At 50.2% G+C, this 15214-nt stretch overlaps 1 protein-coding gene across 1 annotated transcript in view; it reads right to left on the reverse strand.

Annotated features, from left to right (window-relative positions):
- MTOR (mechanistic target of rapamycin kinase) overlaps positions 1 to 15214 on the reverse strand; it is a 134833-nt gene that overhangs the window by 25163 nt on the left and 94456 nt on the right. Inside the window, exons 31-36 of the mRNA XM_030327666.1 lie at positions 9338 to 9438; positions 7380 to 7495; positions 5844 to 5921; positions 5529 to 5636; positions 2094 to 2219; positions 1864 to 1995 (exon numbers count right to left, since the gene is read on the reverse strand). Of these exons, the coding sequence (XP_030183526.1) occupies positions 1864 to 1995; positions 2094 to 2219; positions 5529 to 5636; positions 5844 to 5921; positions 7380 to 7495; positions 9338 to 9438 (661 nt within the window). The remainder of the gene's footprint in view (positions 1 to 1863; positions 1996 to 2093; positions 2220 to 5528; positions 5637 to 5843; positions 5922 to 7379; positions 7496 to 9337; positions 9439 to 15214) is intronic.

Below are 15214 nucleotides of genomic sequence, written 5' to 3' on the forward strand. Positions count from 1 at the left end.
CCTCTTGGCTCCGCCCCTGGGAAGCGAGGAGAGCAAAACTGATTTTCTCTCTCTCTCTCTCTCTCTCTGACGGATGAGGGACCGGCCACTCAGAGGAAGGGGTTTCTCTCATGCCCAGAGTTTAAGCTGCACATCATACTCTTGGCTCCTGGATGCCTGAGTGGTTTGTGGGCAAGACGGACAAGCTCAGCTTAGCGAAATGTCATGGAAGGACCGGCCTGTCTCTAGATTCCGGGAAGCGGCTCACCTCGGAAAACACGGTACGTTCACCTACTGCCTGACGCCTTCCTGCAAAGCCGACGCTGCTTTTCTCAAACTCTTTCTGCCTTATGCAGGGCAGAACACAACAGTTTACTGAATTGTTTCTAGTGGCAGGAAAGCAGAGCTCAGAGAAGAAAAGCACCTTGTTCAACAGCACAGTTATTACTAAGCACTTGGTTTTCTTTGAGTAGCTCCCGAATGTCTGCGAAGGCAGAACATCTCTAGCTCTGGGCTTGAAGTTCGAGCCCCTAACTTGAAAGAGGTTTCTCAATTTCTAATCCATGTTGTTTTATGGGCTCCCACCAGAATGTGGGCTCCCAAGAAGAGGCTGTGATGTGTGGAGAAGCCGGGCTGGGGTCCCATGTTGAAAGAAGCCACTCCTTGGTTGAGACATCAGCCAAGAGGCTCCCGCTGCCTGCCTTCGGCAAGACGTTCAAAGACTTGGAGGCTGCACGTAGGAAGGAAACCGGATATATTCAGATCCAGTACCTTCTGTTTTTCTCATCTGCCTGGAGGAGGTCAGGCTTTGAATCGGAACCGCTCTGGCCTGGGAAGCTTGCAGAGCCTTGCAACCACACCAAAGCAAACCAGACCCCAATGAACAACAGGAGGAAACACCCCCCCCCCTTCCCCGCCCCCGACCATACGAGTAGGGAATGCAGCTCGGGTCGATACGACTGAAGCGCACCCCTGTCAAAGACCAGCGCTGGGCTCCAGGGCCCCCGATCCCACTCTGGGCGGCGTTCGTCGTCAGAGTCGACCGTCCGAAAAGAAGGCAGTTTCCAGACACAGTCCTGGATTTCCCTAAGCATGCCTCCCACTGAGACATGACTGCCATGTTACGGCATCTTTCCACGGCCACAGCCGCAGTGCCGACCCCTCTCACGACGGGTCCCAGTGCGGGGACCACAGTGGCGAGAGAGGGAGAGCTGGGACGCCCTCTCTGTCTGGTAAGGAGGATGAGGAGCCAAAGCGGATGCTGATTTTGCCTCCGGGGCCAACTTTTTGTTAGTCATCGCCATCATCCAGGAAGACGGTTTCAAAAAAATAAAACCAAAGCCCCCGCCAGGAGCCGCATCTAATTCCCTGTCGGGGGAAGGCCCTGCCTGTAACTGAAGTAAGAGGAATTCTACGCTGGCTCCAAGGTGACGCTCCCGACTGGATTCAACATTACACTCAGTGTGGCTGCTTCTGAATCCCAAGCGATGATAGGACAGGAGACGAGAAGTCTGAAAACGCAAACTGGTCTTGTGAAATTTCCCGTCTGTGCTCTCACAGATAGGCTGCCCTTTCGGTATTGAATAGCCCACCTTCTCCTGGGGGGGGGGGGGGGCGGGCGGCAGAAATTCAGCTTTCTCTATGTTCTAGCATGCTCTATGTAATATAATTGATTACACTCATTGGTTCGATCAACTGTATACGTGCACGTCCTCGAATATGATTCACTTTTGAAATCGGGCCAAATAGCTTCCTACCAGGAGCTAACTCCCTGACATGGTGGTTTGGATGCTGTTTCCCTTTGGGCCCCGAGGCAGTGACAAGCCGATTAGTGAGCATTCTGGAGCGACGCGGTCTACTGCTGGACGGAATGGGGACACAGACCTTGCGAGCACTCTTCCACATGTTTTTCATGTAGGCGTAGGTCACCTGAGGGTGAACTGTTGGCAGAGGATGGTCAAGTTGCCGAGACGGATCAACTCCCAGGAGCAACACCAAGGTCTTATGAGCAAGAGCCTTAAAACCAAGAGAGGTCAGGTTATAAACAGAACGGGACCGGGAGCGCTGTGCCCTCCTCAGCCTCCCACCCTGTCCTGGTGGCGGGGGTGACTCACCAGCCTGCCACTCTTGCCACACAGGCTGGCATACTTGAGCCAGGTCCTCATGTCCTCGTGGGGGCTGACCACAAGGGAGCGCACCATCAGGATTTTCTGCCAGTCCTCCACGATGCGCTGGCAGCCCTGGAACATTCGGGGGTGAGAGTTAGGCAGGTCTCCTGCTGTCGCTTAATCCCCGACAAGCAACAGCAAAACCCACCTTGAGCCAAAGAAAAGAAACTCATTTTTACAACCTCAACTTTCTCAAGGGAAGGGTACTGCGAAGAAAACAAGAAAACAAAACACTTCTTAGGAACCTCTCAAAATCTGAGGACCAGGGGAGTATGGACTCTGGCGCTGGGATCCTGGCCCTGCCACTTACCATCTATGTGACGCTGTGCAACTTACTTAGCTGGTAAAAGGGGGTAAAGGCAGTACCAACTTCATAGGGCTATGGTGAGGGTGACAGGAGTTAAATTATTTAAACTGCTTTTCTGGAATGTAAGTAATGCATCTTTAACTTTGATTTTTTTTTTTTTTGCTTCAGTTTCTCTGGATGAAGTGGACTATCACTGACAAACGCAATGTTAAAATGTATCATGCAGGGGCTCCTGGGTGGCTGTCGGTTGAGCGGCCGACTTCGGCTCAGGTCACGATCTCGTGGTCCGTGAGTTCGAGCCCCGCATCGGGCTCTGTGCTGACAGCTCGGAGCCTGGAGCCTGCTTCAGATTCTGTGTCTCCCTCTCTCTCTGCCCCTCCCCTGCGCGTGCTCTCTCTCGGTCTCAAAAATAATAAATAAAAACATTAAAAAAAAATGTATCATTCAGGGGCGCCTGGTTGGCTCAGCTGGAGAAGCTTGTGACTCTTGATCTCGGGGTTATGAGTTCAAGCCCTGCGTTGGGTGTAGAGATTACTTAAAGATAAAATCTTTTTTAAAATGTATCATTCAAGATTTGAAAGATGAATTAAGTACAAAAGAAGTTTAAACAATTAAAATTTCACATGACGTTGCTCGTAAATTGGTGGCATAAATAGTCCTGAAGTTATTAATCCCAACTGATGATAGGAAAGGTGATGAGGAACCTGAAAAACCGAACCAGACTTGTGACCAGTTATTTATTGACGCCTAAACCTTCATGAAAACTTGCCTAGATTCTTTCCTCTTCATTTTCATTTGTCCCAGAGCAAAAACTGCACGGAGAAGGAAAAGTGCCTCATTTGTTCACATCTATACATTCCTTTTAATGACAACAGAGTGGGGGCACCTGGGTGGCTCAGTCGATTATGCGTCCGACTTTGGCTCAGGTCATGATCTCACGAGCTCGAGCCCCGCGTCGGGCTCTGTGCTGACAGCTTGGAGCCTGGAGCCTGCTTTCAGATTCTGTGTCTCCCTCTCTCTCTTTGCCCCTCCCCTACTCATGCTCTTGGTCTCTCTCTCTCGAAAAAAAAATAAAAGTAATAATAAAAAAATAGAATGAATTCATCATTATTAAAAGGGGTAGGCTAATTTTATATCAAAAACTTCTGAGGGAGAGTGGGCCTCTCCTCTTCCTCACTGTAAGAAGTCAGGCTCAGAGACAGATCTGCAGGGGAGCAGAGCTCCTGAGACCTGTCACTCCTTTGGTGAATTCATCCATTCAAAAGGCAAATGGAACCAAATGAACCATCCCTCCATGGACGCGATTCTCAGAGTCCAGCAGCAATGGCCACAGGCTTTTAAGTGTAACAGGATCCAGAGTGAACTTAAATGCAGAACTCAAGGCACATGAGGCTGACCTCTCATGCTCCCCAGCTCTCATGCTGGTGGGGGATCTCAACGGAAATGACCTGATCACAAAATGGCGGCCTTCCAGCTGAGGCGGCTTATCAAGTGCTTTGACGACAAGCCATCCATGAGAGCCAAATTTCTGCCACAAACCTAATGCTTTATTTTCAGGCCTCGGACCGTGTCTTTCCGTCCCATTAAGTGTGGCAACAGTGATTTGGAAAGTTATAAAAACAGAAAAAAGTACATCGAGTGACTGTTTTGGGAACTTCTCACCATCCGCTAGTTTCTTCCAGATGCTGAAATGATCGGGCCCCTGTGAGCCAAAAAGCGTCTTGCTGTCTCAAGGTAGGAAAGTCACGAAGGCCTCCGATGACGACAGTGTTTTGGACACGGTAAAGTCAAGCACGGGTTTCCCCTCTCCAAGACTCATTTACTCCACCCCCGTCCGGGTCTCTATTTGGACAAGGTCTCCCTTGTCAGAATGGCAAAAGATTCATCAGATCTCTGATGTGGAAACTCTTTACCCCATTACAGACACTTAAAAAAAACGGGGTGTGTCCAAGGCAGGTGGGAAATGCTTGCTCTGTGGAATTCTTTTCTGGTGGCCAATAGACAATTTTCCATCAAAACATTCACTGGGCATTTCATAATTGCTAATAAAACATCTGAAAGAACTGCATGTGCTCACTGCAGAGCGTAAGTGACTGCATTCACACACGATCTTTGCCTCCCGCTCTCCCCTCGCCAGCGGAAATGTGCCCAAAGCTCCCCAGACAGGAATGCAGCCTGGAGTGAAAAGGTTTTATCACAGCCCACTGAGGAGGGGCCTGGAGCAGAACCTGGAAATAGGTATGGATGGGCCAAGAGGAACTGTCTAAAACCGTGGTGGGGGGGGGGGGGGGACGACGGACGAGTGGCTTCTGGAGCGGTGAAGGCTTTTTCTCCTTTGCAAATGAACTTGCCCTCCTACCAAAGCAAGGAATGGGAGAGCTGTCCTTTCCAAGAACACTTAAGACTGCTGACTCCCACATCTGGAACGGACTGCTCCTCACGCTTCAAACGATCAGAATGTACAATGAAAACACTGATGCAGGACTTGGAGAAGTTCCTCCGTGAGGGAAACTTCAGAGTCAGAAGAGAGACTGTGGACGACTATGGCCTGAGGAACTGTACACGGCAGGGGTCGGTCAATCGAAGCATCAGGTAACCCCGGTTAAAAAGCTGGATGTGGGTGGCCAGTAAGTGGAGTCAGAGCAGTGGTTCTCAGTGTTGGCCACACACTGGAAACATCTGGGGAGGCTGAAGAGATACTGATCCTGGGTCTGTCCCCAGAAATTTGGATTTATTTAGTCTGGGAAGCGGCCTAGGTATCCGGACTTGAAAATCTCTGCAGGTCATTCTATCATGCAGCTGAAGTGGAGAACCACTGAATCTGGGGTTAAGATTCTCAGCAAGTTGTCTAGAAGTGGCACTTATTAAAGACGTTTTCTTGCACTCCTCGAAAAGGGTAAGAGGAGGCTGGAGAATTGGTCATTCTCTCACACCTAAGGGCTTAGGTGCCCAGACTTTGAGCGCTTTGCCTTGAACGCAGCCCCAGCCTCTGTGAGGAGGCAGGGAGCGCATGGCGAGCCAGAGCAGGGGAGGGAGAGTGGGCGGGCCACCCCGGGGCTTTCTACCGGCCTCACCTGCAGTCTCTCCCACCAGATCTGGCGGATGATCTCCCGTCGCTCGGGGACGAGTTTGTACTGGATAACCTCCTCCAGCTCGGAGAGCATGTGGCAAGAAACCATGGCCTGATGGAAGCAAATCACATTCCAACTTAATACGGCATGAACAATCCACAGCCAGGATTCATTTCAATCATTCCTTCTGGCGACAGGGTATCTGCTGAGAACACACAGGCATGTTCTCAGCGGCCTGTGAGTCCTCACCGGCCCGCGCTGATAAAAGAACTGAAATGAGCCTTTAAAACGACACTGTGCAGAATGCTCGACACTCACCCCATATGCCCGACTGTAGCTCTCTCCTGCCATAGCAGTTAGCTCTGCATCCAGCAGGTCCCTGGCTTTGTCGATACACTGGAAGAGAAACAGAGAAGCCTGGACCTGAGCCATGGGCTCGGGAGCCGAGCGTGGTCTTAGGCTCCCTAACTAGTTGGAGCTTACCCGTTTCACTTAAATTCCAGTGATGGAGAGAAAAGTTCACTGAAGAAGGAAAGAAGCCTTTTACCAGATTTGTAAGGCTAAGGAAGAGCATTATCCAATTTCCCAGAAAAGACAGAACGTACGGCAACCAAAAGCTTAACATCCCGAATCCTAGGTAACAAGGGAAGGAAAAGGTATGCTGAGAATCACTGTGTTCTCAGGACGTCAGGGTGGCCCAGTCCGTTGAGCGTCCGACCTCGGCTCAGGTCATGATCTCACAGCTCGTGGGTCCGAGCCCCACATCGGGTTCTGTGCTGACAGCTCGGAGCCCGGAGCCTGCTGTGGATCCTGTGTCTCCCTCTCTCTCTCTGCCCCTCCCCTGTTTGTGCTCAGTCTCTCTCAAAAGTAAATGATAAACATTAAGAAAAAGTAAAAAAAAAAAAAAAAAAAAGGAAAAGAATCACTGTGTTCTCCTGTCTCAAGACGACAGCTTGTGGACCTGCCTTCTTTCATTTTTCCTTGCTGGAGGTATTTGTGAAACTAAACTGTGCAAACCCTTAGTAGCTCTGGGTGGCCATCACTGGCTTCTAAGCGTCTTGTCCTCATGCAGGAGTGCCGTGGCTCCTGGCAGAGGAATGTCCAGACCTGTCCATGTCACAGGCGCTTCTGTGCCTGTGAAACGACGGCCCAGGCCTCAGTCCTCATCATGTAAGCCCGAGCTCAGGGGATGGCCCCAGGACTGTGGTTTGAGTCTTGTGTTTCCTCAACTCAAGACCCCGCATGCAAAGCTTTTCCTTTCTCGAATATTTGAGCTTCGTTACTGTGCCCCCATCCCTTGGGTGCTCGGGTCATTTACCCCAGCACCTCACCCAAGACAGCCTGGTGCCTGTTAGGATGCGACCACTTTGTTCTTTTATCCCGTGAGCCAGCACAGGGTTCTCAAATACAGAGCTCCCTTTCCCAGGCCATCGCTATGTGACACGCCTGAACAGCCGAAGAACCTGGAGACTGACCTCTGCAGACGGGGCTGCTGCTTCCCAAACCCTCCTCAGGTGAGACACACAGCCCTTCTGTACTACAAGGGACGCTGCTAAAGCAGAGCGATCAGAGGGTGCAGTGCTGACCCGAGAAGCGAATTCCAAAACCACGTAAATGGCAAATTCCAGAACACCTCTGTCCCTCTTAGAGCAGAAAGTGGCCCTGGCTGACGTGCTGGCAGTCTTCTTGCGAGTCTTATGCTCCAAAGCCTAGATTCTGATGTGCTCACAGAGCCGAACCCCAGAGCGGAAGGACATTAGCCCATTTCCACAGGGGCCGCGTGCCTCGGAACTGACGGGGCACAACTAATTACCTTTCCTTTGCTAGACGGTCTGAGTACACGTAGGCTTTTACCTGTTGCGCCAAGGAGAAGAGGTCCTGATGTAGTGCCAGCACGGCTCTATAAAATGCCCCATCGTGGGTGTCCCGAGGGATCATACAGGTATATTCCTCCATGCTGTCCCACTGACCTACACACACACACACACACACACACACACACACACACACACACAGAAAGAGAGAGAGAGAGAGAGAGAGAGAGGAAAGCATTAGGGTGGTCAGCTTGCTAGGATGCTAAGGTAGCAGCTCAAATTGGCCTTGTCATTGTACCTTGCATTTAGCTTGGGGTTCGAACGAGACGGGCTCGTGCCTGATGTATCAAAATCCTGCAGAGACTCTATACCCTACGGGGTTGAGCGAGCCAGTGTAACAAACAAAGCCACATCTGTCTTCCAAACACAGGACTCCACTGCTGCCCCAGGGAGCTCCGTGAAAGATGGGAGAAACCCAGTGAGTGCAAAGCCTACCTGTCAAGAGGCTTTAACGTAGCACCTCATTAACCTAGAGGACTCTCTCAGGCTTCCCTAGGTGACACGGGATGGCTTTCTTCCCTACTAGCAAAGCAGCTCGCAGTTCAACGGTACACTGGAAATTACATTTTCCCCTCAACGACTGAAAGAGGCCATTACCCAGACAGGGGGCAGGATTAGACAAAGAGTTCGCCCGCCTCACTCTGGCACTACCTGTGCCTCAGGAGGGAGGAGATAAATATTTTAAGAGGTTCTGTTATAACAGAAAGATGGGCTGGGTCATAGCACAGTGGTCTCCGGATCAGGGCACAGACCGGGGAAAGGGCTACATCCAGAAAGAGACATTGACTTCCCCTGACGGGGGGGAGCACGCATCAGATGCCAGCGTTTCCAAGCCCATCTGCAGAAACGCTATCAGCCTCATTAGCTGCAGACTGCAGGGCAGCCGATTTTACAAGGCATTTTCCTGCCTTTCACTCCAGACCATCGACTCATTCATTCTCGGTGCCTCTGGGCAAAAGCAAATGGCAAACGATGACTCCTCAGGAAGCACTTTGTTTTTGAAAAATGTCCTGGATCCAGCCCAGAGCTCATGAATGGAAAGGATATAAGCTCCGTGACTCAAGAGGGATGGAATGGAGGTAGAGGGTTATGTAACCTTCCTCTGGACTCCACAGGTGAAGCTTTTCACTTGGGGCGTCCTGTGGCTTCTGTCCCCGCTTATTGAGAACATCTCTGGACCAGACATTGGTAATCTCAGCTGGGGCCCGGTGTCAGAAATCTACACTTGTCTGTGGGGACTGAAAGGAGATTTCTGCCTTAAAATACTCAGGGAGTAAGGGGGGTATCAGGCAGCAAGGAGGAGAACAGAAAATACAGAACTGTGAAAATGTTTATAAGTGCTGGAGAAGGTGAGGGCATATGGGAGTTCGTTACACTATTCTCTTCACTTTTATATGCGTTAGGAAAGTTCTAGAATAACAGTTAAGAAATAAAAGGAGACAGACAGCTGTCTTCTCTCTTTATTCCTGCTAGGGGTAAAGACATGATGGGTGGAGCTCCAGCAGCCGTCCTGGATCATGAGGTGGACTTGAAAATGGAGCTCCCACGCAAAGCGGAAAATATGGAGAGAGGCTAATGGCAATGGAGCCAGACACTGGGTTGGAAATTTCTACTTCTAGATATCATTCGTAAGAGAGAAAAATAAGCCAGTAATTTGTTTAGAATAAACAAAACCTCACTAAATATGTCAGTTTTGATGCTGGCTGGCTGGTTTTCTTGGCTTCCCTGGCGAGGGCCATTTTTACCCGTGTCTACCAAGTCAGTCACGGTCATCAGGTAGAAGGGACGGGTGGGAGAGACAGACGTGGGTACAGGCTCTTTGACACTTCTGTGGACCTCACGTTTCTACCTGTAACCACAGCTGCCTTGGTTTTTGAATGCGGGCCCCCAGCCACCCCCTCCCTGCCCCGACGGGGGTGCCTGGGAGGGAAGCCTCACCTAAGCCCCAGGCAGCTGCAGCGGCCATCCGGGCCATCTTGGCTTGGGTCTCATCGTTAACCAGGGTCCACTTCTCACAGCACTGCTGGTGGAGCTGCCCCCTGAAGGAAGAGAACCAGACAGTTGTGTTACCCGAAACCACTTCCACAACCTGTGCGTCGTCCTCTCTGGCCCCCTGGGTGAGCTGGGGCCTGCCGTGAACCGGGAGCCTTCAAATAAAAAGCACCCTTGACTGGGTCCTAAGATATAGGAGAAGTGGTCGGTGACTTCTTTCTACGGCCTGGTGGCTCACCATTTGTCGGCGGATGACTTTATCGAGGCTGGGGACTGTGTCTAACTCTGGGATCGGTGATGTCCTGGGCATCCTGCCCCCTTCATAAACACTAAGTAGCTTCTTTCCTAGGCCAGTGAATTTTGGGCTCTTTCCCCTTAGCGGGCCTACAGAGAAAGCAATCTGAAGAGACACAGCGACATCTGGACATTCATCTTGGGCTCAAAGGTTTAGGGAGAACGGGCTCTTGAAAGTGTGATACAAACGGCTGTGGTCTGAAATGAGACGCAACTGAAATCCACCAGCACAGGACGAAGAAGGCTCAACCGTGGTCACGCCCACCAGAAACCCAGATGCTCGTTCCCGGATTTTATACAACTGCCGTTCGCGTGGGGAAGGACTGTGAGATACCGAGATCTGAATGGTGCTCAAGAGACTTCAATCCACCAAGAGGGCAGAAGCCTCTCGAGAAGCGAGACGTCCCGTTGACTCCTGACACCGTTGCCTTCCCATGTTCCCCTCCTGAATGAATGGATGTCAAACCTTGCTGGTGGGCGGACAGGACCCTCTGTTTTCCTGTCAGCTTCAAGACTCAGCTAGGAGACTCTAATCCTTCACGCTTTCCGAAAGAGCCGCTGCAGCATTTTTTTTTTTTTTTTTTTTTTTTTTTTTAAGGATGTTCTAACTTGGTCTTGGCAGTGGAGTCAAGAGAAAAGGTACAAGTTCCAAGTGGCCCAGATCAGAAGCTGTGTGGGACACGAGCTACACGGTGTGTGGTAAAGGATGCTGAAGCCAGTCAGTTCTGAAGGGCTCTAGGCTGAGCTCACCGAGAAGCGAACTAGCGACCACCGCTAGGACAACTGCTCAGGGCCGTGATCCAGCACGGTGGCACAGCCGTCATTAACTTCTCTGGCGCACGATCAAGAGAGCCGGGGCCACGACATTCTAGTTCAGTACACAGCTAGGATCAAAAAGAGGAGGAAGGGGAGTGGGCCGCCTCCGTGCCCTAGGCACTCACTGAAGCTCGGTGACGGGAGCAGGATGGAGGTCGCTGTTGGCTTCCTGCCATCCACCCCCAAAACCTTCACCACTGGGCCCTGCAAGGGGCGACCTTTGAGCAGCAGTTCTCAAACTGTCTGTGCATCACAATCCCCGAGGCTTCTTCCTTCAAATAGATTGGTGGGCATCACTCCCCGAGCCTGACTCAGGAGGCGTGCACTGGGGCCTAAGAAGGTCCATGTCGAGCAAGTTTCTAGGTGATACTGACACTGTGGCCCCGTGTCTGAGAATCACGGACTCAGCGGCAGATTTTTGTTGGGGTCCTGCCTAGACGTCGGGGAGGAAGCTGCCTGATCTCTGAACGGTTCTTCTAACCCTAGATTTCAAATCTGTATAGCTGGGGGCCACAGGCAACTCAGCACCCTCCAGTCTTGTCAGGACCACTCAGCTCTGTGCCGTAGGTCTGCGGACCCAGCTATGCTTTTCATCTAGAGGCAGGGAGCGAGTTCAGTGTGAAACACCACAAACTGTTACCTGAAAAGACACAGCAGGGAGCAGCGGCCCCCGACGGCAGACATGGGCACCGCCTCCAACCCGTGGCCGTGTTAATAGCTGCCAGCACACACAGAGGGGGGTTCCTCTCCCATCAGCATTTGTCACAAAAATGCAGAATACACTGAATCTTAACGTTCAAAGGCAAGGGGAGAACAAAATCAAATACATAAGAAAATAGGAGTCTGTGTGTGGGGCAAACAGTACGATCTGTTTTCTGATACCACTCACGGCACTCCAGGGAGAACTGGGTAAAACGCCTGTCCTCCAAGACTTTGACCTTCCCACTGAGCACAGGGGCAGAAAGCTCGGAAAGTGTTCTTTCATTTGAACACCTAAGTGGCTGACGGCCTCTGATCTCGCTCCTGAGCAATCTGTTCTCTAGGACCCAAGGGCCTGGGAAGGAGTAGTTAGGGAGAGGGCTTACTCACACTCACCCTGGCAGCAGGTGTGGCTGTGTGTGCCATGGGGCTGGGCTGGGGGGACTAGCTCTTGCACTTAGCTTCCTGGGGCAGACGAGCAAGGGGAAGGGGTAGGTTCTTAGCTCACTGGTAACCCCTGGTCACTGCTGACGCCACCTCTGCGGGCGTGTTCAGGATACATACTCGAAGCGAAAGCTGCTTAGAAATCGCACGTTCGATAGAACTGACCGAACAAACCATGTGAGAACCCTGCAGGTGATCAGGAAAAGGATTCTGCTTCATTCATCTCTTTTTAAAATTTCTCTCAGCCGGCCGCGTTCCTAAATCCCCTGGTCAGCATCACCAGCCACTTACACTTTATAGGTAATTGTGGAACTGGAACGAATCCAAGAGAGCAGAGGTAAATGGGACCCAGCCCCGCCACGGCAGGAGACCTGGATCACTTAGCTCTTGGGACCCCGCAGGCAGGCTGTGTCAACTTCCCCGAGTGTCACAGGGGATTGGACAGAATCACAACGAAAGCCTCTTCAATATATCCAAGCTACCCCTACATAACCGACGTAAGAAAGTGCTCGTCTCGAATTCCCAAAGTGAGAAGGGGGCTGGAAACGGTCCTGAGGAGGAAGAAACAGTACGGATGGACTTTGAAAGGGGGGCAGAGTTTCAAAAAGTGGAAAAAGGAGCAGAGGAGGAAGTGGGTACACTTCAGGAAACTGAATCGACAAACGCAGAGGAAACAAATTCTGTGGAGTTTGAAGAGCAAGGTTTGGCCAGAGCTCGGATTATGAGGTAAAGTTCACTGAGAAACGGGCTGGGGTCACAACACAAAAGACTTGGATGCTAGGCTGTGACACTTACATATAAATTTAAGGGCAAAATGGAGACGCTAAAACATTTTAGGAATTGGTTAGAGTTGAATTTTAAGAATGTTTACACCTTGTTTTTTTTTTTTTTTTTTAAATCTTTCTCTTAATAGCATGGTTGTATGATAACCAATTTGAAAGTGGAAAAAATTGTTTTTGAAATAACGTGGCTAGGGGCGCCTGGGTGGCGCAGTCGGTTAAGCGTCCGGCTTCAGCCAGGTCACGATCTCGCGGTCTGTGAGTTCGAGCCCCGCGTCAGGCTCTGGGCTGATGGCTCAGAGCCTGGAGCCTGTTTCTGATTCTGTGTCTGCCTCTCTCTCTGCCCCTCCCCCGTTCATGCTCTGTCTCTCTCTGTCCCAAAAATAAATAAACGTTGAAAAAAAAAAAATTAAAAAAAAAAAAAAAAGAAATAACGTGGCTAGTTTTCAACATACTACTCTTGCTTTAGATCAGTACCGTCCAATAGAAGGTTTCTAGAGTGATGGAAATGTTCTCGATCTGCACTGTCCAATGCACCAGCCATCAGCTGCATGTGGCTGAGTACTTGAAATGTGACCAGTGTGACTTGAATCATTAATTTTATTTAATTTTAAATAGCCACACTTGGCTAGTGGCTACAGCAGTTTTGGATACCTGTCGGACATGAAAAACAAAAAAAACCTTAGTTGTACAAACTAATGAGGCAGATTTGATAGGCTATGCCTCCTCATTTATTGAGGTGAACGACTCATTAGGAGAATGCTAATTATGGAAATAAATAATAACATTTCAATCTCCCTAATAATGGTTAAACCAGACAAACCAATTTCAAGCAATTTTAGACTATTATCTGCATATATGTGATCCAATGCCTAAGGCTAAAATCATTGACATTAAATTTTCATGCAGTACAATTAGATCTTTTGTCTTAGGAATACAGTAATAACTTTATATTAAGAAGTAAAAATAGCCATCGTTTGCCAAAGAATATCTATAATTAGGTACAGAAAGTGTGTAGTGGGAGAGCGTTCTGCATTCTTCTTAGAAGACTTCCTTTGATTTTTCTCCAATAATATTCTTTAAACTGCCCAAGGTATAACATTTCAGAACAATCTAAATTCGCCTATTTAGACAGACTGAGATTTCCTAATAATGACAAAATGGAATACCATGAGGCCCTTGAGAAAACGAGACAGCACTTCAGGGAGTGACGGGAGAGTGGCTTACACGCGTTAAGTGAAAAAACAAGGTGCAAAGAGGTGTGCAGAATTCGCCATCATAATGTGCATGGTGCACCGACGCGGACCGTCACCGGGAGTCTCCACAAGGACCCGGCCTCGGCGCCTGCGGGTCTGGGTGGCTGCGGGACGGGGAGAAGACTTGGTTTGCACAGTTCCGTCACTGTTTTGTACTAGTGGATTCTGTACCATGGTGGATTTTACCTTTTCAAAAATACAATGCTTTAAAAATAACTGATTACAAGAACGTAGAGTAAAAAAAAACAAAAAAAAAACAAAAAAACATCCTTCAGGGACAGAGGCTGCCAATGCAGATCCAAATGCGAGGGTGCGGGCCTGTGGAACTTCCCCCAGACGGCTCCTTGGAGGCCTGGTTTCAGGGAAACCTTAGGCTTTGGGTTGATCTGACCTCTGAGGAGCTCTGGGGGTGTTCCAGCTTCCCTTTATTCTGGAAGCTAAAACCGTAATTTCTTCCGTCCTCACTTCCACACCTAATCAGACTCCAAATCCTGTCAACACCGCCTCCTAAACACCTTGGGATCCAGCCCCCTCCCTCTCCCCCTTCTCCCCTTGGGTGGCCTCTGAACAGGCCCTTCCAACCCTTCTCTGGTCTCCCTTCGATCCACTCTCTTAATTTGCTCTGAAAGGTTCTGTGTATAATGCAAACCTGCCAGTCACGGCCCTCCCACTCCTCGGAGGGCCGGTCAGTAGCCTTAACTCCTCACGTGGTATACACCCCACGCCACCTGGCCCCTGGCGACCTCTTCTGCCTCCCCCGTTACCTTTCCACATCACACTTGACCCTCCGAGCCACACTGAACTTTCAGAACACCGAACATACTGTGTTCACTCCTCACTACACACGTTCAAGTTAGGTATCACTTCCTCCTGGAAGCCTTCCAAACGTTTCTACGCCTGGATTAGGGCCCCTTCTATTTCCCACAGCCCCCTGCACTTCCTCTTTATTACCGTATTCACTCTGTACTACTGCAGCCCAGTTACCTGGCCTGTGAGCTCTGGGAAGGCAGGGGCTGTGTCACCTGGTTCGCTGCTGTGTCCTTGGGACCTGGCACAGACACTGGCCATGAATAGGTGCTCAGTAATTACTGGCTGAATGGGTACATAGGGGCCCTCCGGTCTCCTGTCTCAGAGAAAGTCTGGATAATCCACTCGCGGGGAAGCAGCATGGCATTCCAACTATTTAAAACTATTGTTACAGTATTTCAGCATTGTGACGCCTGGGGGGCTCAGTCGGTTCAGTGTCTGACTCTTGATTTCGGCTCAGGCTGTGATCTCACGGTTTGTGAGGTTGAGCACCGCGTCGGACTCTGTGCTGAGAGTGCGGAGCCTGCTTGGGGTTCTCTCTCTCTCTCCCTCTCTCAAAATAAGAAATAAACATTAAAAAAATAGCATCTCACCACTGTCCTGTGGCCTTTTGTTCCAACTATTTAAAAAAACTGCACACAGGGGCGCCTGGGTGGCTCAGCCGGTTAAGCATCTGGCTTCGGCTCAGGTCATGATCTCACAGTTCATGGGTTTAAGCCCCACGTCGG

This window comes from Lynx canadensis, chromosome C1 (assembly GCF_007474595.2).
Source record: "Lynx canadensis isolate LIC74 chromosome C1, mLynCan4.pri.v2, whole genome shotgun sequence".
Taxonomy (NCBI): domain Eukaryota; kingdom Metazoa; phylum Chordata; class Mammalia; order Carnivora; family Felidae; genus Lynx; species Lynx canadensis.